Source organism: Salvelinus namaycush, chromosome 39 (assembly GCF_016432855.1).
Source record: "Salvelinus namaycush isolate Seneca chromosome 39, SaNama_1.0, whole genome shotgun sequence".
Classification (NCBI taxonomy): Eukaryota; Metazoa; Chordata; class Actinopteri; order Salmoniformes; family Salmonidae; genus Salvelinus; species Salvelinus namaycush.
Window position 1 is genome coordinate 13,255,253 of NC_052345.1, and position 26,800 is coordinate 13,282,052.

At 41.3% G+C, this 26,800-nt stretch overlaps 1 protein-coding gene and 1 pseudogene across 2 annotated transcripts; one reads left to right on the forward strand and one right to left on the reverse strand.

Moving 5' to 3' along the window:
* Nucleotides 1-242: 242 nt before the first annotated feature.
* Nucleotides 243-13,845, reverse strand: LOC120032660 (polycomb protein suz12-B-like). 2 transcript variants are annotated; one of them, XM_038978850.1, is made up of 17 exons: nt 13,594-13,845; nt 12,972-13,116; nt 12,592-12,638; nt 8,758-8,822; nt 8,263-8,331; nt 7,947-7,996; nt 7,701-7,786; nt 7,340-7,574; nt 6,794-6,899; nt 6,442-6,547; nt 5,966-6,143; nt 5,384-5,472; nt 4,996-5,139; nt 3,511-3,668; nt 2,976-3,174; nt 2,526-2,626; nt 243-2,197 (listed from the first exon to the last, which is right to left on the reverse strand). In XM_038978850.1, the coding sequence occupies exons 2-17, from the start codon at nt 13,099-13,101 to the stop codon at nt 1,870-1,872; spliced, it is 2,091 nt and encodes a 696-aa protein (XP_038834778.1). In that variant the 5' UTR covers nt 13,102-13,116; nt 13,594-13,845; the 3' UTR covers nt 243-1,869. The 2 variants fall into 2 exon arrangements, with proteins under 2 accessions (XP_038834778.1, XP_038834777.1); XM_038978849.1 differs by lacking the exon at nt 13,594-13,845 and having other exon boundaries at nt 2,547-2,626; nt 12,972-13,131.
* Nucleotides 13,846-14,340: 495 nt separating this feature from the next.
* LOC120032690 lies at nt 14,341-21,910 on the forward strand (annotated as a pseudogene).
* The last annotated feature ends 4,890 nt before the right edge of the window (nt 21,911-26,800 follow it).

Consider the following 26,800-nt stretch of genomic DNA (forward strand, 5'->3'; position numbering starts at 1 on the left):
TACCGCTTCCGTATGTTCAAATAGACGCGCCAAACCCAGATCAACCAATCAGACAGTAATTTGAGTACCACGTCACGAATATTTGGTCCCACCCCTATGCACTGTAGCTGCAGAAATTCAATAAAAATATTTTTATGCTAATTACAAAATCTTTGGTAGTAGGCTAACCTACATTTTCTGAACATATTCAAATATTCTATATTTGTCATGAATGGTGATATCAGTTGAATAAAGAAAACTGACCAGGTCAAATGTATTTTATTTTAAATATAAAATCCCCATTTCCAAAGTTTATAACATAGTTCACGACTTCCAACGGTGGTTTGACAATATGGTGAATTGATTGTTTTCTACCCTTATATCCAGCCGATCAAAAACGTGCATAAAGGTACAAGGAAGTAAAAGACTGGTCCATGGAGTTGAGGGAAAAGGTGTTCAACGAAGCACCAAAAACTACTGCTTTTGTTCAATTTGTGCACTCACACAACGCAAAAACACAGCTAAGGCTTATACACCGCTTGTCATTTAAAGTTTTGAAATTATGCAGCAACAAAAAAAAATGTACACAGAACTGAGAGACTTACTGAAAATCACCCCCTTTGGCATTTAAACATAGCCTAATAGTAGGATAGACACATATCAACTAGGACCCATTTCCAATGAACAAACAGCATATTGCCTTTGAAGAAAGATCCTACATGTCCATAATCAGTGATAATCAGGTTCACAATGGGATATAGCTAGATATTGACATTATTACAATGTATACAAAGTGTCTGTAAGGAGTGTTGTCCAACACTTCCTATCTCACCCGTTTATGAAGATAAATGAACATCAAAAACAGCTTGAGTTCCCGATGTGCCTCAAACCTAGTTAACCATAATACAGGTTCCAGCATGTCATAAAACGTCCATAGGTTGTAGTCCTGTTTTCTGGGGTGTATTCATTAGTGCACATAGTAGCAAACCGTGGCAAAACATTTCACAACAGAAAACAATTTTGCAACAAAAACAAGAATTTCCTATTGGACAAATGCAGGTATGTCCCTCCCTGTTTTGTACCGTTTGCTTCCTAGTGAACACACCCCTGTAGAAGAGCTAAGCAGTCTACATAAAAGGGTGAGTGTGCTGGCAGTTTGTGGTTCATCTTGGCTTAATATCCTCAAGCTATGGATGCAGAGAGTAGCATCCGGTCGTGTGGAAAATATCAGAGTCCACTGATCCTCCACTACTCAAGATAGTATCAACAGAAACATGAGAAACAACATACATCAAAATCAAAACAAATAAAATCCTGATAAGGTTTCAGGGGATTCAAGACAGACGGGGTGAATCTGACAATTGATGCAGTTGCGCAGAATAAAATAAAAATGGTAATTCAACTCAAGTTTAAAACAATTCCCTAATACAAATTATTACCAAGTGCTAAAACAATAGTCAACTAAAAGGATCATTAGAGCCAAACAGACAGGGTTATGGGATACATATCATCAGGAGTGACAATGTTACCAACATGCATGACTTACTGTATATCCACTCAATACAGTTTCTGATTACAATGTGATAACAAAGGCAGTCAAACCATGATTACAATACCTTTCAAGTGATTCCCCCAGTTTCGTCACACCCCCGAAACTACCAAGAATCACTAAACTGGCTACGGTGCATAATGACTTGGTAAAACCTCACATTATAGTGAGTCTTCATATGCCTGTGTTGTGTGTGTAGCTATATTTGTATGTCTTGAGTCAATTCAAGACAATCCGCCATTGACGTCTTCCTCCCACCTAGCTAAGCACCAAGGGTGACAGTTATAACAATGAAAATGAATGGGTCGGATCGACTGCTACCACCAAATGCCATCAGTTCATCAGTCAGTCACGGAGCTTTTTGTCCTCTTGCCGTGCTTGGTCCCACCACCCCCGCCAGAGCTGCAGGCGATTGCGGTGCCATTGCAGGCGCCCTCCATGAGGGCCCGGTCAGCCTGGTCGTCCGCCCCGGCGTCGGGCAGCTCATCCTGGATGTGGCGGAGGCGTGACATGGCACGGTCGATAGTGGCCACGGAGACCAGGTTGAAGTCGTGCATGCTGACCAGGTGCAGCAGAAAGTTGCGGCAGAGGTTGCGGCGGGCGATGTAGGCGCCGCACTTCTCCACGAACTGCATGCTGGCCTGGTTCATCTGGTTGTCGGCTATGAAGCTAGATATGGCCCGGAAACAGAACACAACAGGAGGAAATGAGGTTAGAATACTGGTTTACTACAGAGAATGAGTCAGATTAAGGACAACTTTTTAAATACATTATCCTATTTTATTTGTATCACATGTTAGATGTAAACTCTCAAAGTGTCATGGCTTTATGTGGATTTCTAAATTACAGTAACATAAGGATTACTGTTTTTATCCTTACTTAGACACCATCTATAGCACATGTTAAGAGGTAAACTCTTCAAGGTGATGTGGCTGTATGTGTATTTCTAAGTTATCTACTATAGTGCCGTAAGAGGCTAGTGATTAGAGATACATACCCACAGCTTTTAGGTACATACCCATGCTTCATGACGTGCAGGTTCCACAGCTTCATCACCTCCTTCTCGCCCTCGTTGACGTCTGTGAACTCCTCCAGTTGCTGTGGGTGGAAAAGTCATAAATTAGTCAACGCAAAGACCAAAATCTACCAACACAACCAGAAGGTACATTTTACTATAAGGGAAGCAAAGCCCAGCTGTAGTTCAAGCCGACACTCATTTCTGTTGGATTCATATAGGGTGTAATCCTATCATGAGATGCTCGATTTTCATACATTGACATCAATGGGATGGATACTCATTTGACATGCATCTATCTCAAGGTAAGATATGGGCCATTCTGTATAAACATCAGGCAGTCATTGTTATATATATATTTTTTATTCTCTTCTGTTCTACTCCATTGTAAATAATCTCGGTCTGAGCAACAGTGTGAGCGGAGGGACTGACCGTAGCGGTCTTCTCTCTCAGCCACTCAGGGTCTCTCTCGTCCTCGCTGTCCACGTCCATCTCCTGGGGTCTGAGGGGCATGCAGCTGTCACTGTGGAAGTACAGGCGGTTGTGTCCGCTCACGTAGGTCCTCTGCTGCTCCAGCTCCCCATCCTCAGACTCCAGGAACTCTGACAGGCTGGGCTTCGTCCGCTTGGGCCTACAAGACAGGAGCAATGCATTAGGGGTCAGAGGCTGTGGTTAGGTACACACACGCAGGCAAGCTAGTGGACAAATAGTACACGTGGACACATTCTCAGCTAGCCCTACGGCTGTGATGGTACCATCCAAGTGAGGATATATGAAATACGTTAGCCAATCAAAAGCAGTTTTACTTCTGAAGCATACAGCAAATACAAAAACGAAAATCCTTTCACATGATTACCCAGGAGGCTGACCATAGCCAAGTTTGATTCTGACATGCAATCCTTGCTACTGGTTGACTGAGGGTGAGAGCCAGTGAGATCAAAGTGGAGACAGGAGACGCCTTCTTTACCTGCACACCAGTACGTGTGTCACGGCAGTCCTCTTGACGGGGCCGTTGCGGCTGAAAGCGAAGCCAGGCTGGCTGTGGATGTCCTGGGGGTTGCCCACGTAGGAGCCGTCGTAGCACTCATTGATGGACACGTCTATCCTAGCACCTTTAGGATGAGGCTGGAGACACAGGGGGACATCAATTCAATTCAAATAACTATTTATCAAACTCTCAATATCCTTGACAACTCAAATAATCAACACATAGCATGCCAGGTACTTGGTAGTAGATGGCTTTAAAATCTCTTTGTTCTTAACTGTTTTTTTTAAATTTTCTTAAACCTGTATAGGGTTAATCAAAAGACCAAATTAGCATAGGTTAATAGTATTTATTATGGATCCCCATTAGCTGCTGGGGTCCAGCAAAATTAAGGCAATTATACTATTGTAAAAACATTACAATACATTCATTACAGAATTGCTCTATGTAGTACTGTGCACCTCCCATAGTCTGTTCTGGACTTGGGGACCGTGAAGAGACCTCTTGTGGCATGTCTTGTGTGGTATGCATGGGTGTCTGAGCTGTGTGCCAGTAGTTAAGACGGACAGCTCGGTGTATTCAACATGTCAATACCTCTCACAAATGCAAGTAGTGATGAAGTCAATCTCTCCTCTACTTTGAGCCAGGAGAGATTGACGTGCATATTATTAAGGTTTGCTCTCTGTGTACATCCAAGGGCCAGCCGTGCTGCCCTATTCTGAGCCAAATGCAATTTTCCCTCTTTGTGGTAATGCTGTTATTAAGAAGGTAGAGCAGCGCTTTATCATGGACAGACTTCTCCCCATCTTAGCTACTGCTATATTAATATGTTTTGACCATGACAATCCAGGGTTACTCCAAGCAGTTTAGTCACCTCAATTATCCAGATTAGTTATTACAAGATTTAGTGAATGATTTGTCCCAAATACAATGCTTTTCGTTTTTGAAATATTTAGGACTAACTTATTCCTTGCAACCCATTCTGAAACTAACTGCAGCTCTTTGTTAAGTGTTGCAGTCATTTCAGTTGCTGTAGTAGCTGACGTGTATAGTGTTGAGCCATCCGCATACATAGCCACACTGGCTTTACTCAGATTGAAAAAAGTAAGCGGCTAGACAGCTGCCCTGGGGAATTCCTGATTCTACCTGGATTATGTTGGAGAGGCTTCCATTAAAGAACACCTCTGTGTTCTTTCTGTTAGACAGGTAACTCTTTATCCACAGTATAGCAGGAGGTGTAAAGCCATAACACATGTTTTTCCAGCAGCAGACTATGATCGATAATGTCAAAAGCCACAAGCCACAAACAGCCCCCACTATTTTTTTTATCATCAAATTCTCTCAGCTAATCATCAGTCATTTGTGTAAGTGCTGTGCTTGTTGAATGTCCTTCCCTATAAGCATGCTGAAATAGGAAAACGTTCAAACATAGGAATCCCGTACACACACAAAGCCCTAGTCTCTCACCACGTAATTGAAAATGAAGCGGCTGTGGGACTGTTTGAGGTGTTTCAGCAGGCTGTAAAGCTTCCTACAGTTCAAGGTGCACCAGGGACAGTGGAGGTCGTCTCTAGCCTCCGTCTGCTGCCGCGTGTTGTTGTTGTACAGGAACTGCCATGGGACAAAAAGATGGAAGTCCATTACTGGTTTATTAATAACTGAACCATTCTGAGTGATGCTCAAACAACATTTTGTTTTACATTTAAGTATATTACGCTACTCTTCCCCTGTACTTAGAGGTGTATCATGATAATCATAACCAGGCGTGTGCTACACATTAGTGATGGATGAGGCGAGTTTCCCCCTTACTATGTGAAGCGATGTGAAACATTTCATATTGGTGCATAAAACAGACCTGGTAAAATATACGCAGTTTCTGCCTGGGTTCACACAGGATCTGTTCTTTTTTCATCTGGATGTCTGTGCTGACAGAGGCCTTCACAGCTACAACAGGGAGGGGAGGGAGAAATGAAGGAGACAGAGGTTATTAGATAGCACAAACCATTTTTAGGGGCATTATTGTGCTAGTGGTGCAGCTGCATGTCGGTCTGGTCAATTTTATTATAAAGCTAAAGTCATAGTATATTTATGGCTCTAGTATTGGTTAGATGGTGACCAAGGCTGTGTTTACACAGGCAGCCCAATTCTGATTCCCCCCCCCCACTAATTGGCCATTTGACCAATCACATCAGATATTTTTACATCAGATATTTTTCAGAGCTGATCTGATTGGTCAAAACCCCAAAGAATGAAAAAACTATCAGAATTGGTCTGCCTGTGTAAACAAAGCCTTAGCTACACACATTTAGAGTCACGTCAAGGCAAGAGAACAGCATACTGAAATTGGTGTGAGTGAATCTAAATGGGAGGTTACAATGTGTCGTTCCTTTAGGGTAAAAGCCAAGCAAGTTGCTACTGAGTGTGTTGTGTCTCTTACCCAGGGGGGCAGATTTGAGTGTGCTGGGCCTGCTCTCCACGGGGCTGGAGCCGTCAGAGTTGCGTGTGGCCAGGGGCTTGGCCACGGGGGCTGTGGACTTGTCGCTGGCGTCGCCTGTCCAGCGCAGAGTGAACTGCAGCGTGGGTCCCTGAGAGAACGTCTCGAACGGTGGCAGCCTCTGTGGGAGCAGAGCCGGAAACATTGTCTCAGTACCATCATACACACATTTCGATGTGGAGTGTCCTACTGATAGTATAGTTGTCGTCCCCAACCCTGGTGCTGGAGAGCTACTGATTGGGCAAGCTGTTGTTTCAGCTCAGCACAACACCTGGTTCAGCTCTGCACAACAACACCTGATTCAATTAATCAACTGCTTATCAAGACTGATTAGTGTAATTAAAATCAGGCGATTTTAGTGCTGGTCTGAAACCAAAGCCTGCTAGGTTGGCACACACACGTGCCTTTGTCACACTCACCTTCCCATCCAGAATGGTTTCCCATGTGGCTCGTTTCTTGCTGACGGGGCAGTCCTCCATCCCTTGCATGGAGACTTCATATTCCCCATCCAGCAGCTGTAATCTCCTGCACATGACAGAGGTCCCTTATTAACTAGGACGCTCTGAGTAATGCATTTAACATTGAGTGTGAACAGTTATATGTGGTTGTGGTTTCAATTCCGAAATAGGGCTCAGATATTATAGCACCCTAAAAAGCCACTCACAAGTGGCTAAATATCCTTGAGGTCAAAGTGCAGCAGCAACTTGGTAATGACAGTTGCCACCTGGGGATAAATGACTACCATTTTGCCATATATGGTATGTTGTTTACCTGTTCTTGTCAAAGACGGTCATCTGTGCAACAAAGGTCTCTGTGGTCTCTCCATCTTCTCTGTGGGCGGAGCTTCTCTTCTTTCTGCTGGGCACCTCTGTCACATCTAAACATGTAAAGACACCAAACAAACAACAATTAGACATTTGCCTCATGAATATAATGCCACATCATCAAAACAAAATGGTCGCCATACATATATATATAGTACCAGTCAAAAGTTTGGACACCTACTCATTCAAGGGTTTTTCATAATTTTTATTATTTTCTACATTGTAGAATAATAGTGAAGACATCAAAACTATGAAATAACACATATGTAATCATGTAGTAACCAGAAAAGTGTTAAACAAATCAAAATATATTTTATATTCTTAAAAGTAGCCACCCGTTGCCTTGATGACAGCTTTGCACACTTGGCATTCTCTCAACTACCTTCATGAGGTAGTCTCCCTACAACTAACCTGTTTTCTCTCCAAACAAACACAGACATTCGATTTTAGTGAGTCATTCAACATCCCTGAGGGTGTTTTTGCAACTACTTGCCTATGTTCTCGTTGGCCTCGCCGTTCACAAGGCCATTCATGTCCCTCCTCCCGGTGCGTAAGACCCTGAACAGGAGTGAGTAGGACTTGACCATGTGGCTGTTGCTGGGCTCAAACTCGTTACTGGACACCAGCAGGGAGGGCAGGGAGCCGGGCTTGGTTTGTTTGCTGCAGTCAGGATTTAAAGGCACTTGCTTTTTACCTGTAGGCACTTGCTTCACCGGGCAGCTGACATCCTATGGAAAACAACGTTAAAGGAGAAAAGTTAGGATTTAGCTAGGAGGTGAGTTAGAGGAGTTTGGCTTCTAAACAATTTCACTGGATTGAGACAATGTGAGAGGGAAACGAAGCCTTGTTTTTACCTTTCGTTTTTTATGGCAGACTTTGACAAGTAGCACCTCTAGAGAGACCGAGCTTTGTTCGTTTTCTGAATTCTGAGATGGCTTTTCTGTGAGAGGGAGAAAGTGAGAAAAAAAGAAGTGTGTCTTATGTTTCATCCTTTTGTCTCTTCCGTTTTTGTACAAATATCACACCAACACATTGGTATAAGGCATACAAATACATTGCATTTGAACATGGTGCAAACAGGAGAGTATTGATGGGCATACCTTCCTTATGGAAGAATCCAGTGAAGGTAAGCTGCAGGTGCGAGGGCAAGCTAGAAGAAACAGCAGTAATACAGTCAGAAAAGATTCAGAGCTGTGGTAACACCCCAGGCACAAGTCACATATAAGGCTCCCCACCCTTCCCACTGTTTCTCTCCTACTTGCCAGTCTCCACCTCTGATTACTTTACTGTCTAAATAAAGTGAAAACACCTCAAACAAAATACATTTAAAGAAAATAAAACTATAACTATATGACTCAAAACTTAACTTATTATAACCATTAAAACGTATAATACGTTACGTCTCCTAACTCTTACCTGTGAGATTCCTGCTCTCCCTTCATCTTCTCAACTTTGAGCAGCATGTCATCCACCTTGAACGTTTTCCTGAGCACACAAGTTCAAGCACAGCACAAATTAAGAACTTAGAAGTGGCTTTAACTTTGATGAGATAAAAAAAGAAAAGTACAGTAGGACCTCAAAGATATGAACACGTCGGGAATGGAGGTCCATAAAATGGCCGTCCGTAACTTTGAAATCATCTTGATAACCGCATCTACCTTTATAGAAAATATAGATTGTGTATTTACACGTGTAAGCAAGGTGTACGCTTGTGTGTAGCCTACATAAGTTGTTTTTTGCATTTAATACATGCCCCGGTTTGATATTAACCATTTGGTTACCATCCAGTCTGTAAGTTTGAGGATCTTATCTTTGAGGTTCTACTTTATACCATCTCTGATTAATGTCTTAATGTCTACCATATAAAAATAATCTGATCCCTTTCAGATCAATCAGAGAACAATATGTTACCTTTTGGCATTTGTTCGAGTGTTTCTGTGGGTCATGAAGGTAAGAGTCCTGTGCAAGAATATAGGCTAAAATGGAAGCATTTGGAGGTAAATCATTAATATACCAGACATTGTGAAAATGAGAAATAAAATAAAATACATGTATATATCCATTGTTATATATACACAGTGCCTTCAGAAAGTATTCACACCCCTTGACTTTTTCCACATTTTGTTGTGTTACAAAATGGGTTTGAAATGGATTACATTCTTTGTCAACGATCTACACATAATATTATAATGTCAGAGTGGAAGAAAAATACAACAAAAAAAAAATCACATTTATGGAAAATAAAACACAAATATATTTTGAATAGATAAGTATTCAACCCCTTGAGTCAATACATGTTACAATCACAGCAATTATAACTATGAGTCTTTCTGGGTAAGTCTATTAGATTTGTTTTATTCAATTCAGTCTGATATGAGAATGGTAGCCCCTATCTGCAAAGCAGGGGGTCTGCTGAAAGCCGAGTATCTTGGCTATTGACCTGTGCCTTAAAATCTTTGGTATTGCTTATTACCATATATGGGCATACGAATGTATAAGGGCAGGCCAAGCCGATGACCTAATTTCAAGATGGCTGCTACCTCCATTGCAGTTAGCGTTGTGAAGCATAAACATAATAAACACGGAATACGTCTATACACACCTGGAAGCCGGGACTCCACAGATCATGAGGATGTCTTATTTGTCTGCCTGTATTTTTTATTTAACCTTTATTTAACTAGGCAAGTCAGTTAAGAACAAATTCTTATTTACAATGACGGCCTAGGAACAGTGGGTTAACTGCCTTGTTCAGGGGCGGAACAACAGATTTTTACCTTTTCAGCTTGGGGATTCAATCTAGCAACCTTTCGGTTACTGGCCCAACGCTCTAACCACTAGTCTACCTGCCGCCCCTGTGACCTACCATTATTGATCACTAGCCCCGAGAGTCAAAATGTTTAATTTTGTTATTGTCTGTTTCATATAAGTTCACTGTGCTAAGTTTCACCCTTGTAACTTTGGAAAGGCCACTAAACTCTCATGGCCATTGTTTATTTGTGGTTCTCATCTCTGCCTTTGTCTCCAAAGTGTTACTGTTTGCATTGTGTGTGTGTGTGCACGCTTCACACCTTCTATGCGGGCCACTGCACAGATAAAGGCATGTTGTTTTACCTTCACAGTAATGTCGTTTTGTAAATTGAGTCAACTGTAATTCTGTGTGTTTTACAACAATATATATCTTTATTTTATTTACCACAGAGTGGAGGATACAGATGATTTAGATGATGACGTTTGGGAGCCACCCCTCCCCAGCAAGCGCCCCCCACTGCTATGTCAATCACCCCATCTGATAGTTCTACATCCACTTTTCATAGACCTCTTGAAAAAGAAAATAGGGGCTTGTGGCACCATTCATCCTAACAGAATTGATTCCCCCAAGACCAAGGTAAACGACATGACAAAGACAGCAGAGAGGGGGACCATACGTTGGATCAGAAATAACAAGCTGCTTTTTGTGAAATGGAAGGACACTAGGGAAGTAACCATGCTCACCACACAGCATAAGGCATTCAATAACAACCATGTCTCAATGAGGGTGAAAAGGGAAGAAAGTTCCCATTCTGTGAAGGACTACAGTACCAGCATGGGGGGTGTCGACCTATCTGATGCTCTGATAGGCTACTACCAGGCTACTACCAGGTCCTCCACAAGACCAGGAAGTGGTATAAGACTTTTTTTTAACCACTTTGTGGACATTGCTAGAGTAAATGCTTTCATTCTCCACAAGCAGATGTCCAAAGCAAAAAAGGTCAAACCCCTCTCTCCCAGTTGGCCTTCCGAGAACAGCTGGTGTTGGAAATGGCTGAATTGGGGGCCCAAAGCAACCTCACAACCATCACAAGACCCGCCACACAAGGTGAGCGCCACTATCCATCACACAAGACAAAAGACAAAAGGAAGAACTGCAAGTATTGCACAAAACACATTGGAAGGAAAAAGGGTGAAAACGCCAGATCTTCTGTCCGAAATGCCAGTTCGCTTTTTGATTCCTGGCAGAGAGGGACTGCTTCAAAGACTATCACGACATGCACAAGCTATGCTGAAAGTGAAATCTAATCATCTAGACCTGGGATGTAAAACGGAAACTAATGTAATTTGTAAATAGTTCCGCTTATTTCTATTTTTGCACCGTTTTTAGTGAAGGACACGTGTGTAACCAACTTTGTGTGTAACCAACTTTGTGTTTGAGAAGACATTTGTATATATTTTTGAATGTATATCTGTTGCTTTTATTTTGTTATTGTAAACAGTTAATTTGTATGTGGGTCCAATACATTGGACATGCCTAGGCTAAACGTTCAGGCACTTTGGAGAGGTTGAAAAAACACTTGGATATCCCCTGTATGTCAAACGACACCACCACAATGTTTCAGAGGTTGGTGTTGTAGAAATTTAGTTTTTATAGTGAAAAATTACTTTTAGGCACATCCAGTGTGCAAAAACAGTGCAATTACCACATTCTGACAATTTGGAGAGGTTGAAAGGACACTTGAATGTATCCTGGATACCGCATAACACCACCACAATGTTGGAGTGAGGTTGATATGGTAGAAATAGTTTTTATACTGAACAAATAGCATTTAGGGATTGCAAATATGTAATAGCACTGGAATTATCTAATTTACAGACATATGCCACTTTGAAGAAGTTTAGGGACACTTGGAAATGTCCTGTGACCACACCTAACACCACTTACTAAAACATCTTCCCATTTCAAGTTGTTAGGTCTATCAATCCCCTTTTTTTCTGATACTGTTCACATGTTGTAGGAGCCATCTGATGTGTTTCCAGCTCTGGGCCTCAATAATTCACTTATAGCTTGTCAATGAAAGATTACTTTCATAATAGTTTTATTTTTATTTTGTGTGTGCTTGATCTTGTGTATTCTAAACGATGTAACTCCTATCTATCTTCTGATCATTTCCTCAATCTCCCAGATGTCTTCTTTCCAAATATAGCATGTTTTGGCATGTCAGAATCATGTAATTACACATGAATAGCAGTTCCTTTTGGGTATGTCTATTTAGGCGGAAATAAAAGTTTTGCCATTACATCTAAGAGGTTAAACTCTGGAACTGTTTTAAAGTCCCCATTGGCCTCATGGTGAAATCCCTGAGCGGTTTCCTTACTCTCCGGCAACTGAGTTAGGAAGGACGCCTGTATCTTTGTAGTGACTGAATGTATTGATACACCATCCAAAGTGTAATTAATAACTACACTATGCCCAAAGGGATATTCAATGTCAGATTTTTTCTTATTTTTTCTTCATCTACCAATAGGTGCCGTTCGTTGCGAGACATTGGAAAACCTTCCTGGTCTTTGTGGTTGAAATCCATTACTCGACCGAGGGACCTTACAAATAATTGTATGTGTGGGGTAGTCATTCAAAAATCACATTATACACCACTATTGCACACAGAGTTATTCCATGCAATTTACTATCTGACCTGTTAAGCAAAGTTTTACTCCTGAAGTCTTTTAGGCTTGCCACAACAATGGGGTTGAATACTTACTGACTCAAGACATTTAAGCCTTTTGTTTTTATTTTTTGTTAACATTTCTAAAAACATAATTCCACTTTGACATTATGGGTTATTTTATGTAGACCAGTGACACACAATCGAAATGTAATCCAATTCAGGCTGTAACACAACAAAATATGTAAAAAGTCAAGGGGTGTGAGTACTTTCTGAAGGACCTGTACATTATGCATATATGTATATTATGGATGTAATATTTGCTTACTGCAATCAGGTTCCTTGTGCGGAGAAATCTGTAGATTTGAGTTGGTTCTGCAAATACATCATAACAATAATCATAGCCTGCGCAATAATTTGTTATGATTTTAGTAAGAATTTAATAGAAGTGTGGTATGAATGTATTCACAGAGCTGTAACGTATTACAGTGCCGCACAGATATATAGCCTATGCATGTTATGGTTCCAGGCCCACTTTCTAATCAAATTTAGTCAGAGATAGGCCTCATATTAGTCAGTGTCATTGATATTAATTGTGAGAAAAGTAGACAACAGTAACAAAATCATACTCAATTTGTTATTTTTAAAGATTTCCACCTGGCTTAAAATCGTTACTTCCTGGTATAAGTCAAAAGTCATGAAACTCACTTTCAAAGGCCTGTAGAAACAACTCATGGTCGGCTTGAATCTGCTCCATCTTCGGCTTCTTCACCGTGGTCATTACAGTTGTCGAGGCCGGGTAGACGGCGCCGTTCGCTTTACAACTGGTCCCACTCATGACTTCACCTGAATGCTGTAGATGGTGCATCCATGCAGATGAAACAAACATTATTATGGTCCTTTTCAAAACAAAGGAAGCATAATCATATCAGCTAACGTTAGTTGGGTTAGCAAGCTAGCTAACCTACTTCACTATTGGCTTTGTATAACATTATATTTTTCCATTTCAACATCCTATAAGAATATGAAAGATCGTAGCTAACTAACGTTACACATATACATTTTTTTGTAAGAAATATAGAGATAAACACATATTAGCAAACTACCGTAATTTGTCTCAAATTCCAGCATCTGTATTTTTGTTAGCTAGTTAGCCAACAAGGCTAACTAGCTAGCATAAACAAATGGTCAAAATAGCTAGCTAGTAAACGTGTGGGAGTGATATTCGAAACGGGTATAACACAAAATTATTCTTTGCTATCTGACTGTACACCATTGAAGCTACCCTTGGTAGCATTAGCTAAGATTAGCTAGCCAGCTAGAGACTCACCAACACAGGCAACCCATGAAATTAGCAAGGAAGCAAGCTACTGCTAGCTAAACTAGCATAGTGGGTTAACGAGAAGAAATCCCAAATGTTGCGGTCCAGTATTCCTTCCAACGATTCACACAAAGTCGACTAATAAAGTACATCCATCATATGTACATAAAAATAATAGATTATGTTATTGATTATATGAAAACCATTAAAACTTCAGATGAGCTACACGTTATGCTAAAATCGTGTGGTCTTTACTGGACATCTAGAAATACCTCATCCAATAGAAATTCGAATATGTAATTTGAGACTTGTGATTGGGCAGACACAACTGTACGTGACACGATCATGTTCGGTGGAAGAGGCAAATTGCCGCTCGCTTTCTCTTGCTTTTCAACGATTTTGCGGGAAATCTTTCCACCCACCGGGCATGATTCATGAAGCTTGTTTACTTTTCAGCCGAGCCGTTTGCATATTTCTGGTGCCAATTATAAATCAATACACTTGTTGCAGAAACAGTTGTTGCCAAATATGCTCAGTTCTGCACTTGTGCAAACCAGAAAACTGATGATAGGATATGTAGGATATGTTATGTATTTTTATGGTGAATGTAAATGCCGACCATTATCAGTTACACATGTTTATAATGGTCTAATAATAAAAACAAATGCTAAGTTTTTCGCTTGTCAAGCGGAATTTCTTTAGTAAATTCACAAGTTTTTGCACGGACTCACTTGAAGCACGGAACCGGAAATACAGCAATCACAACTTCCACACGTGTGAAAGATGCTTTTGGGCTAATTTAGTTCACTATTCTTGTTTTTAAGGAATGCTTTAATAACATTCACAACAGAAGTCGGTCAAATTTTAAGCACCAAGTAAGTGACGATGGCTGAGATAGTCCAACAGCGGATCGAGAATCGAATCCCAGAGTTGGAACAGTTGGAGAGAGTGGGACTGTTCAGGAAAAAAGAAGTCAAGTAAGATTAAAAACACTCTAGTTTAGCTATAACTTGAAATGTTAGTACAAATCTTTGAAGTTGTATTAAATCCGATTCATCTCCCAATTACAGGTCCTTGTTAAAAAGGGCGACAGCTTTAGAATACAAACTGCATCGATTGATCATAACCAAAGTTGACTTCATTGCATACATTCAGGTGAGTGCCGAATACCAGTAAATAATGCTAGAAAATGTGAGTATGGGCAATCAAAAACAAGTACTATACAATGTATTAATCTGTGTTATTTCTTATTTCAGTATGAAATCAATGTCTTAGAGCTGATAAAGAAGAGAAGATCAGTAAGTTTTGAATCTCATATGTAATAATATATATATATATATATATATATATAAATGGATTTGGTTCATTTCATTTTGTAGGCTACACATTCGCAGCTAAAAGTTGAAGTGCGGTATAGGCCTACAAATAAAGAGAATAACAATTAGGTAGATTAACAAAACAACGAAAGTGATGTTGATGAAGCCAGCTTTGTAGAGTTCCTTCACATCTGCTTGTGCCAGCTTATGGTGGAGACTGGTGCTTCTGGCAACTCACTGGAGTGATGGTGATGCCTGATGATGCATTTCATTTGGCTTGCTGGCCATGATGTCGTCCTCAGTCTCTCTGTAGCCTTCCTGTGATGCCAGGTGATGGAGTTGGCTTGGTGGCCCTGATGTCAGCTTGGTGGCCCTGATGTCGTCGTCAGCTCAACTTCTCTGTAGCCTGGACTTGTGCACCCACTTGGGTGATATCTCTGCAGTTACTATGGCTCAAAAAAGCTCAGGAAGGAAGGAGACGCGTTCTGTCTCCTAGTGATTAACGTACTTTGGTGCGAAAAGTGCAAATCAATCCCAGAACAACAGCAAAGGACCTTGTGAAGATGCTGGAGGAAACGGGTACAAAAGTATCTTTTTCCACAGTAAAACGAGTCCTATATCGACATAACCTGAAAGGCCGCTCAGCAAGGAAGAAGCCACTGCTCCAAAACCGCCATATAAAAGCCAGACTACGGTTTGCAACTGCACATGGGGACAAAGCTTGTACTTTTTGGAAAAATGTCATCTGGTCTGATCAGGCAAAAATATAACTGTTTGGTCATAATGACCATCGTTATGTTTGGAGGAAAAAGGGGGAGGCTTGCAAGCTGAAGAACACCACCCCAACCGTGAAGCACGGGGGTGGCAGCATCATGTTGTGGGGGTGCTTTGCTGCAGGAGGGACTGGTGCACTTCACAAAATAGATGGCATCATGAGGTAGGAAAATTATGTGGATATGTTGAAGCAACATCTCAAGACATCAGTCAGGAAGTTAAAGCTTGGTCGCAAATGGGTCTTCCACATGGACAATGACCCCAAGCATACTTCCAAAGTTGTTGCAAAATGGCTTAAGGACAACAAAGTCAAGGTATTGGAGTGGCCATCGCAAAGCCCTGACCTCAATCCTATAGAACATTTGTGGGCAAAACTGAAAAGGCGTGTGCGAGCTAGGAGACCTACAAACCTGACTCAGTTACACCAGCTCTGTCAGGAGGAATGGGCCAAAGTTCACCCAACTTATTGTGGGAAGCTTGTGGAAGGCTACCCAAAACATTTGACCCAAGTTTAACAATTTAAAGGTGATGCTACCAAATAGTAATTGAGTGTATGTAAACTTCTGACCCACTGGGAATGTGATGAAAGAAATAAAAGCTGAAATAAATAATTCTCTCTACTATTATTCTGACACTTCACATTCTTAAAATAAAGTGGTGATCCTAACTGACCTAAGACAGGGAATTTTACTAGGATTAAATGTCAGGAATTGTGAAACACCTTAGCCAAATACATTTAAACTCAGTTTATGTAAACTTCCGACTTCAACTGTACATCTTAAATCATTTTTCCCCCTCTTTTTTTTCAGTAGGCTATGTATTATGTAACTGCACAATTCTTTTATTTCAGGCTTTTTTCTGGGCTTAGGCCCATATGGGTCTATGCATACGACGTCTTAAGTGCTTTGAATTCATCATCACCTTAGAATGTGCTGTCCCCTTTCGTTGTTTGGCTTAGCAACAAGATACACAACGACCATGTTTTCCACTCCGTTTCAATCTGTTGTTGAACATCTTCAAATTTATCGATCATAGCGAGGTCCAACAATGTAGCCTACATTTTGCATTCATGTCAGAGTGATTAGAGGCACAATGGAGTGCTGAGTACCAGGCCATTAGCGTTCTGACATCATTAGCGAGTTGGGTACTACCAACGCATCGGCGCCTTTCATGTAGAGAGCATAGGAGGAGAGTACCGTGACTCAGCGTTCGCGTGGAATTTGACTGTGGTGATGACTCATGACTGCCAGTCACGGCAACAACCCTAGTGATGGGTGGTCTCTCTGCTGTGTTCCAGAGGCCATGTGGGCATGCTACGTGTCCTTCTGCCTGGAGAGGTTCAAGAGGAAAACCAACATCCAGCAGCTGAAGGAGAAGGTTAACATTTCAAACCATGACTATCACTGCTGATGAGCACTTTTTTTTGTGAAGAATATTGATAGATTATTGATGATCTAGTGTTAATGTGACTAATATATTGGTGAAATGAGTGTATGGTTTTCTAAGACTGAATTCTGACCTGTGTGTGTGTGTGTGTGTGTGTGTGTTGGCATCCCTCAGAGGCAGGAGAGGCTGCTGGCAGTGCTTCAGCGTGCCCACGACTCCTCACTGCTGAAGGAGGACTTCTACAAGAACTGGGTAAGAAGATTTCTTATGGCAAGTGTAAATCTAGGACAGTAAGTGTATAAACATAGGCCATCTAATGTACAAACATACAGCATAGAAACCAATAGGATACATGAGGTTCACAACATGTAACGGTTTGCTGTGCGTGTGTCCCTCCTTCGGTCTGTTCAGCTGCAGGTCTTACTCTCATCGGGAGACTCGGAGCAGACCGCTGCGGTTGCCATGGCAGCCACCCAGCGCTACAGACAATCTGTGGACGTGTGGTGCCTGGCCCTGCAGACGATGGTGCGTCGGGGGAGTGGCGCCACAGGCAAGCTATTCCAGGACACCCTGACACACGTGAATCCCAAGGTACACACACACACACACACAGTCACTAAGGGCTGTTGTGAAAGTGGGGCAGCTCCAACTCTGTCCCAGATAATTTCCTACAGCATATTAACTTCCTCAAATGACTGCTATTTCCTGCTAGAAACCAGTTCCAATATGACTGGAAGGGCTCAATTAAATCAAACCCACAGTATTTACGTGGTAGTTCCTTTTCCTGTGGTCAAATGGCTTCAGGTACTGTTAAATCCCATTACTAATACCAGGGAGACTTTCCTTACAGGTAAATTCTTCAGGTACTGTAAAAACCTATAACTAATACCAGGTAGACTCAAATTACTTTTAGTTGATTTCACGTTCGTAGACGTTGAATTGACGTCTGTGCCCAGTGGGTAGTATGTAGTAGAGCTGGGATGATAAACCGATCAATTATCGACACCAACCATACCGATCCCTTATCGCATGCATTTTGCTGATATCGTCATGAAAAGTAGCCTATACTAGAGAAATGTGATAAGATAGATTGCTAATATGGGTGATTATTTATGGGACAATTGATGGCTACAATCAAACTAGTAGTAGTTGTTTAAAGGAAGAAAAAAAACACCTGGTGCACATCGTTATAAACGTATCCTATTTATTGTTATTGTATCAATTCAGGCAATTTATTGCAATATGGATCTTGTAGCTAGTCTTTCATTGTTATGACGGGTGTTGCGCAATATAAGGGGCAGCTCACGAGAAGGGGCCGACTGTGTGAGGGGGCGTATGGTCACCCTCCACTTTGTTATGTAATTATGTAGTCACAAAGACATTGTTGATCCGGGGTGCGAGTTGCAAAAAAGTATGGGCCCAATGGGATTGTCTCATTTTTTGACTAAGATTTATGGGGGGGGGGGGTAGTAGTATCTTACAAAAATGTTTGGAGCATCAGAGTGTGCAAGCTGTACTTACCGGTAACAAATTTTCCGGCCCAGCAACCCATGAATATATTTTATTTGTTACAAGAGCATCTTACCTGATGTTAACCACCCTGGTCTTGTCTGTTGACAGTCGAGTTTTCCCCTGTGGCAGCTGCAGGTGGGGTGGAGCATGACATCACAGAGCCCAGAGGAAATTGAAGCCCTGTTTCAGGTACAGAACCAAGCCCAACCTCTCAAAATGTACATTAGTTTATCACATTTTAATACAATACCAGTTTACATTTGTCATAAATCAAAGCTCTGTCCAGACAGTGCTTTGACCAAGCTTTTTCTGGTTCTATGTCGTTTTTAGCCTCCATTGTGTCAGTGCAAAAGCAGTAGTACCTCATAGGCTGCGTTTACATAGGCAACCCAATTCTGATCTTTTGACCAATCACATCAGATCTTTTTCAGAGCTGTTCTGATTGGTCAAAATACCAATTTATGTAAACGCAGCCATATTTCCCTACATACAATGTTGTCTGGTTGGATGAGAATTAGTTTGAAACAGTTAGTTTTTTCCTCTGCTCTCAGAGAGGTCTGCTATCTGCGGTGCCTGCCGTTTCCATGGAGATAAAGGAGAAGTACCTTGACTGGTCCTACAGGGCCGGAGGCTACAAGAAAGCCAGGAAGACCTTCACACAAGGTACTGAATATTAATATTAATATTATATTATTCATTTCTCACCAGTTCTGCATTGTGAAGGCCAAATCAGTACAATGATGATTGTAATTCACAGTAGTTATTTTGTACAACAACGTATCCTCGTTTAGATGACGACTTATTAATATGGATTTAAGTTCAGCATTTTGAAGAAGAAAAACAACGTTGGACCTTCTCTTATTTTCCAGTTTGCGTGAGAGCCGGCCCTTCTCCAAGGCCTTTTTCACCAGAATGATCCAGATGGAGAAAGATCAAGTGAGTCGAGTCACAATGTATGGGGAAACAAGAACAAATCAAAATCAAATCAAATGTATTTATAAAGCCCTTCGTACATCAGCTGATATCGCAAAGTGCTGTACAGAAACCCAGCCTAAAACCCCAAACAGCAAGCAATGCAGGTGTAGAAGCACGGTGGCTAGGAAAAACTCCCTAGAAAGGCCAGAACCTAGGAAGAAACCTAGAGAGGAACCAGGCTATGAGGGGTGGCCAGACCTCTTCTGGCTGTGCCGGGTGGAGATTATAACAGAACATGGCCAAGATGTTCAAATGTTCATAGGTGACCAGCAGGGTCAAATAATAATAATCACAGTGGATGTTGACGGTGCAACAGGTCAGCACCTCAGGAATAAATGTCAGTTGGCTTTCCGTAGCCGATCACATTCAGAGTATCTCTACCGCTCCTGCTGTCTCTAGAGAGTTGAAAACAGCAGGTCTGGGACAAGTAGCACATCCGGTGAACAGGTCAGGATTCCATAGCCGCAGGCAGAACAGTTGAAACTAGAGCAGCAGCACGGCCAGGTGGACTGGGGACAGCAAGGAGTCATCAGGCCAGGTAGTCCTGAGGCATGGTCCTAGGGCTCAGGTCCTCAGAGAGAGAGAGCATACTTATTCACACAGGACACCGGATAAGACAGGAGAAATACTCCAGATATAACAGACTGGCCCTAGCCCCCCGACACATAAACTACTGCAGCATAAATACTGGAGGCTGAGACAGGAGTGGTCGGGAGACACTGTGGCCCCATCCGATGATACCCCCGGACAGGGCCAAACAGGCAGGATATAACCCCACCCACTTTGCCAAAGCACAGCACCCACACCACTAGAGGGATATCTTCAACCACCAACTTACCATCCTGAGACAAGGCCGAGTATAGCCCACAAAGATCTCTGCCACGGCATAACCCAAGGGGGGGCGCCAACCCAGACAGGAAGATCACGTCAATGACTCAACCCTCTCAAGTGACGCACACCTTGCAGGGACGGCATCGAAGAGTACCAGTAAGCCAGTGACTCAGCCCCTGTAATAGGGTTAGAGGCAGAGAATCCCAGTGGAGAGAGGGGAACCGGCTAGGCAGAGACAGCAAGGGAGGTTTGTTGCTCTAGTGCCTTTCCGTTCACCTTCACACTCCTGGGCCAGACTACACTCAATCATATGACCTACTGAAGAGATAAGTCTTCAGTAAAGACTTAAAGGTTGAGACCGAGTCTGCGTCTCTCACATGGGTAGGCAGACCATTCCATAAAAATGGAGCTCTATAGGAGAAAGCCCTGCCTCCAGCTGTTTGTTTAGAAATTCTATGGACAGTAAGGAGGCCTGCGTCTTGTGACCGTAGCGTTTGTGTAGTTATGTACGGCAGGACCAAATCGGAAAGATGATCCATACTCAGACAAATATATGTTGCAACCAACCAAGGCATAGTCTCAAACTAGCCTGTTGTTCCAATATTGCCACACATTGTTGTGGCTTTTATGTACAAAATGGTGTATCAAGGGTTTAACTTTTCACACTGATTAGGATTTTGTAAATCTGTTCCCAGATCTGTTTGTGCTGCATAGCCAACGGGCTATGGTCATTGGCAAGGCTGGTGTACTGACTGGAATGATGTGACTGTTCTTTTAGGAGACTCCCAAGATGAGCAACCTGAGGGACTTCTATGAGAGCCCTGAGGGAATTCGGCTCCACAGATGATGGTGAGATTCTGAAAACGCATTCAAAGCAGCTAATTTCAAATAAGTCCCACGGGGATTATTGCATGTCAGTTGCTACACTAACAACTAAAAGACTTCCAATAGGCCAGTAGAAGAATGAACAAGACATACATGGTTGGAACTACAGGGTTTGCAGGCTTTTATTCCAGCCCAACATTAACACACCTGATTTCAACAGCAACTTTGATGAGCTGATTGAGGTGTTTTAGTATGGCATGAATATAAACCTTTACTTCCATGTAGTTTTCTGGGACAAAGTAAGTTGAGATGGTCACTCAGGACTGTCTGTATGGCTTTTTCCCTCCAGATCTGTGGCTGGAGTATATCAGAGAGGAGCTTGGGCCCAGCGGCCAGCCAGAAAACTGTGGGAAGATCCACTGGAGAGCCTTGAAGCTGCTGGAGGGGGAGAGTGTGGAGAGATTCACTGCCCAGTACACCCTGCTGCAGACTGGACACATCTAGAACACACTTTATATGATGAGTTAAATTTGTACTTTACATTTCCTTGCATTTTGTATTCAACTTGGTGTTTCATGCAAGTTTACAACTTGAATCATTTTATTTTTTGAAGAGTTGTGTTAATGTACATATCAGTAAAAATAACATTTATGTATTTACAAAACATTAACTTTGTCGCTGTTAACTTTAAATAAAACCATCCCTACAGTCTCCTTGGTCAGGGTGTTTCTACAGTGTTCCGTCTGTAGGTCAATATCACACACTGTAGCACATGGAATTATCGTTCTTCTGTTTCAATAATCAGTGCGTCACATGACTACTTAAATACATGTGACTATTATGAGCATAACGACCCCTGACTTGCTTCCTCAGATTGGAGCCTAGGGATAGCAGTAGGTCCACTGACCAACCAGTGCTTTGCGAAACCTTTTCTTGATTAGAGTTAACAGATTCAGCTCTATACAAGACATTTATCTGCAGTCCGAACATTGCACTCTCCTGTACCTTAGTACCATTACGGTGCCTTCGGAAAGTATTCAGACCCCTTGACTTTTTCCACATTTTGTTAGGTTACAGCCTTATTCTAAAATGTAAATAGTTATTTTCCTCATCAATCTACACACAATACCCCATAATGACACATCAAAAACAGGTTTTTAGAAATGGTTGCTAATTTATACAAAATAAAAGTGAAATATCACATTTACATAAGTATTCAGACCCTTTACTCTGTACTTTTGTTGAAGCACCTTTGGCAGCAATTACAACCTTGTCTTCTTGGGTATGTTATTTGTCACATGTGCCGAATACAACGGGTGTAGGTAGACCTTACAGTGAAATGCTTACTTACAAGCCCCTAACCAACAATGCAGTTTAAAAAATAGGAATAACAAATAAAAGGAACAAGTAATTAAAGAGCAGCAGTAAAATATGGGGAGTTTCTCCCATTCTTTTCTGTAGATCCTCTCAAGCTCTGTCATGTTGGATGGGGAGCGTTGCTGCACAGCTATTTTCAGGTCTCCAGAGATGCTCGATCGGGTTCTCGCTGGGACACTCAAGGACATTCAGAGACTTGACCTGAAGCCACTCCTGCGTTGTCTTTGCTGTGTGCTTAGGGTCGTTGTCTTGTTGGAAGGTGAACTTTTGCCACAGCCTGAGGTCCTGAGTACTCTGGAGCAGGTTTTCATCAAGGATCTCTCTACTTTGCTCTGTTTATCTTTGCCTCGATCCTGACTAGTCTCCCGGTCCCTGCCGCTGAAAAACATTCCCACAGCATGATGCTGCCACTACCATGCTTCACCGTAGGGATGGTGCCAGGTTTCCACCAGATGTTAAACTTGGCATTCAGGCCAAAGAGTTCAATCTTGGTTTCATCTGACCAGAGATTTTTGTTTCTCATGGTCAGAGTTTTTGGGTGCCTTTTGGCAAACTCCAAGCGGGCTGTCATGTGCCTTTTACTGAGGAGTGGCTTCCGTCTTGCCACTCTACCATAAAGGCCTGATTGGTGGAGTGCTACAGAGATGGTTGTCCTTCTGGAAGGTTCTCCTATCTCCACAGAGGAACTCTAGAGCTCTGTCAGAGTGACCATCGGGTTCTTGGTCACCTCCCTGACCAGGGCCCTTCTCCCCCGATTGCTCAGTTTGGCGGGGCGGCCAGCTCTAGGAAGAATCTTGGTGGTTCCAAACTTCTTCCATTTAAGAATGTGTTCTTGGGACTTTCAATGCTGTAGCAATTTTTTTGGTACCCTTCCCCAGATCTGTGCCTCGACGCAATCCTGTCTCTGAGCTCTACGGACAATTCCTTTGACCTCATGGCTTGGTTTTTGCTCTGACATGCACTGTCAACTGTGGGATGTTATATAGACAGGTGTGTGCCTTTCCAAATCATGTCCAATCAATTGAATTTGCCAAAGGTGGACTTCTACAAAATAATTTGTAGAAACATCAAGGATTATTAATGGAAACAGGATGCACCTGAGCTCAATTTTCAAGTCTCATAACAAATGGACTGAATACTTATGTAAATAAGGTATGTTTTTAATTTCTTTTTTTATTAGCAAAAAATACTAAGAACTTGTATTTGCTTTGCCATTATGCGGTATTGTGAGTAGATTGCTGAGGAAATGTTTTTATTTAATCCATTTTAGAATAAGGCTGAAGGCACTACATTCACACAAAGATCCAGGAGGTGAATAAATGTTTGATTTACCTGAAACATTTCACTGAGGCCCATTTTAGCAATCTGAACAAGATGATAGGGCAAACATTGTGTATTCGTCATATATTGTAGCAAGTGTACAATTTAAATGGATTATACAACATAACATTGCACTTAATACAATATTCATGGCTTTTTTTAAGGCCTACAATGTGTTTAATACCTTTTTAATGATGAAAGCGAGAATTACTGAAACTGAAGCATTTATAAACAATGTACCAAAACATTCAGGTTGATTCACATTTTACAGGTAAGGATGCTTCTAAATACTCTTTCCAGTGACGTAACCTTCACAGCCGTAGCCATGTTCAACTAACGCCACGAAATGCCACTACAAAGTCTTGCATTACAAGACCATCTACAATTATTTATTTTAGTAATCAAATAAACATGCTTTAAAGTTGTTTTATCAAAGAACACGTACTGTACTAAATGGCATTCATGACGACCAGTGTGTTGATCTTTTGAATGCTTCACAGAAACTCCCCTTCTCCTACAGAGTAATTCATAGGAGAACCTCGAGGCCAGTTTTCTACAACAAATAAGGCCTCTTGAGAATACATTCAGTCCGTCCCATGATATTCCACTCTCCCTCACTGGGTGATATAATAGTTAACCTCTAAGTGAACGCTTTCATCTTCATGACCAAGACTTCCAATTATAGACTGTTGGGATGGCACCTCATACAATCATGGTATTGAAGAGGGAATCCCCAGTTTACAGTTTTCGCATGCATCATACAGGTGGGATAAGCAATTAGTGCCAACATGAAAACCTATCTAACTAATACTGTTATTCCATCTGGGGAGTGAAACCACTTGAGGCATATTAAGGCAGGCAAACCTAATGATAGTTAGCATCCCTTTAGTGCGTTATTAGATTACAGTCTGCAGGTTGAGGTATCGCTGTGGTTTTAGCATCCCCACATCCAGAGATGGGCAGTATTCCTGTTACATGTATTTGAAATGTAAATTACTTTTGAGTATTTTGTCATTTGCATTTCACCGGCCTGAAATACAATCCAATGTAGTTTGTAACAAGATACTTTTGAGACCTGTAATTTATATTTTCAAAATACAAAATAATTTTCTATACCATTTTTTATTTTATAGCAGTTCAACATTTGGTGGCCCCCTTTCACCCTGCATTGGTATCAGAAGTCACGGCACTATGGTGTTATATGAGTGTCTGCTGAGTGAACAACATGTAAATGTAAAAATGTCCACCTGCAAAGCATGGTGGGTATTATTGATGAGCTCCACCCACAAAATGAGGCCAATAATAATAACCAGTGTGCTTTGCAATTGTTCATTTTTACATTTAGGTCATTTAGCAGACATTTATCCATAGCGACTTAGTCAGTGCATTCAACCAAGGTAGATAAACAACCACATATTACAGTCATAGCAAATTATTATTATTTTTTTTTTTCGTTACTAAGAATATTGTTGTAGTGAAGGCGTGTACTTGCAAATGTATTTTGTATTAAAAAATAAATCATTCTAAATACAATACTTTGCAAAAGTATTTTGTATTTTAGTTTGATACATTGGTCTTTAGAGTAGAGGCCCACCGATATAATTAGGGCCAATTTAAAGTTTTCATAACAATTGGTAATCAGCATTTATGGACGCCGATTACATTGCAATCCACGAGGAAACTGCGTGGCAGGCTGACCACCTGTTACGCGAGTGCAGCAAGGAGCCAAGGTAAGTTGCTAGCTAGCATTAAACTTATCCTATAAAAAACAATCAATCTTTACATAATCACTAGTTAACTACACATGGTTGACGATATTACTAGTTTAACTAGCTTGTTCTGCGTTGCATATAATCAATGCGGTGGCTGTTAATTTATAATCGAATCACAGCCTACTTCAACTTCGTCAGACAGGTGATGATTTAACAAAAGCGCATTGCCGAAAAAAGCACAATCTTTGCACAAATGTACCTAACCATAAACATCAATGCCTTTCTTAAAATCAATACACAGAAGTATATATTTTTAAACCTGCATATTTAGTTAAAAGAAATTCATGTTAGCAGGCAATATTAACTTGGGAAATTGTCACTTCTCTTGCGTTCAGTGCAAGCAGAGTCAGGGTATATGCAACAGTTTGGGCCGCCTGGCTCGTTGCGAACTAATTTGCCAGAATTGTACATAATTATGACATAACATTGAAGGTTGTGCAATGTAACAGCAATATTTAGACTTAGGGTTGCTACCCGTTCAATAAATTACGTAACGGTTCCGTATTTCACTGAAAGAATAGTTTCCGGATTTGACCATATTAATGACCAAAGGCTCGTATTTCTGTGTTTATTATACTATAATTAAGTCTATGATTTGATATTTGATAGAGCCCTCTGACTGAGCGGTGGTATGCAGCAGCAGGCTCGTAAGCATTAATTCAAACTTTACTGCGTTTGCCAGCGGCTCTTAGCAATGTTGGAGGCACAGCGCTGTTTATGACTTCAAGCCAATCAACTCCTGAGATTAGGCTGGCAATAATAAAGTGCCTATTAAAACATCCAATAGTCAAAGGTATATGAAATACAAATGGTATAGAGAGAAATAGTCGACGCGTCATAATTTCTATAATAACTACAACCAAAAACTTCTTAACTGGGAATATTGAAGAACTGGGAATATTGACCCACCAGCTTTCATATGTTCTGAGCAAGGAACTTAAACGTTAGCTTTTTTACATGGCACATATTACACTTTTACTTTCTTCTCCAACACTGTGTTTTTGCATTATTTAAACCAAATGGAGCATGTTTCATTATTTATTTGAGACTAAATAGATTTTATGTATGTATTATATTAAGTTAAAAGAAGTGTTCATTGTTCATTCAGTATTGTTGTAATTGTCATTA

Coding starts and splice junctions, on each gene's coding strand:
- LOC120032660 (XM_038978849.1), bottom strand. CDS start 13,131: ATGCACCATCTACAGCATTCAGGTGAAGTCATGAGTGGGACCAGTTGT. Junction 7,575..7,700: donor TCTGCCATAAAAAACGAAAG/GTAAAAACAAGG, acceptor TGTTTTCCATAG/GATGTCAGCTGCCCGGTGAA. Junction 5,473..5,965: donor ACTCAAATCTGCCCCCCTGG/GTAAGAGACACA, acceptor TCCCTGTTGTAG/CTGTGAAGGCCTCTGTCAGC.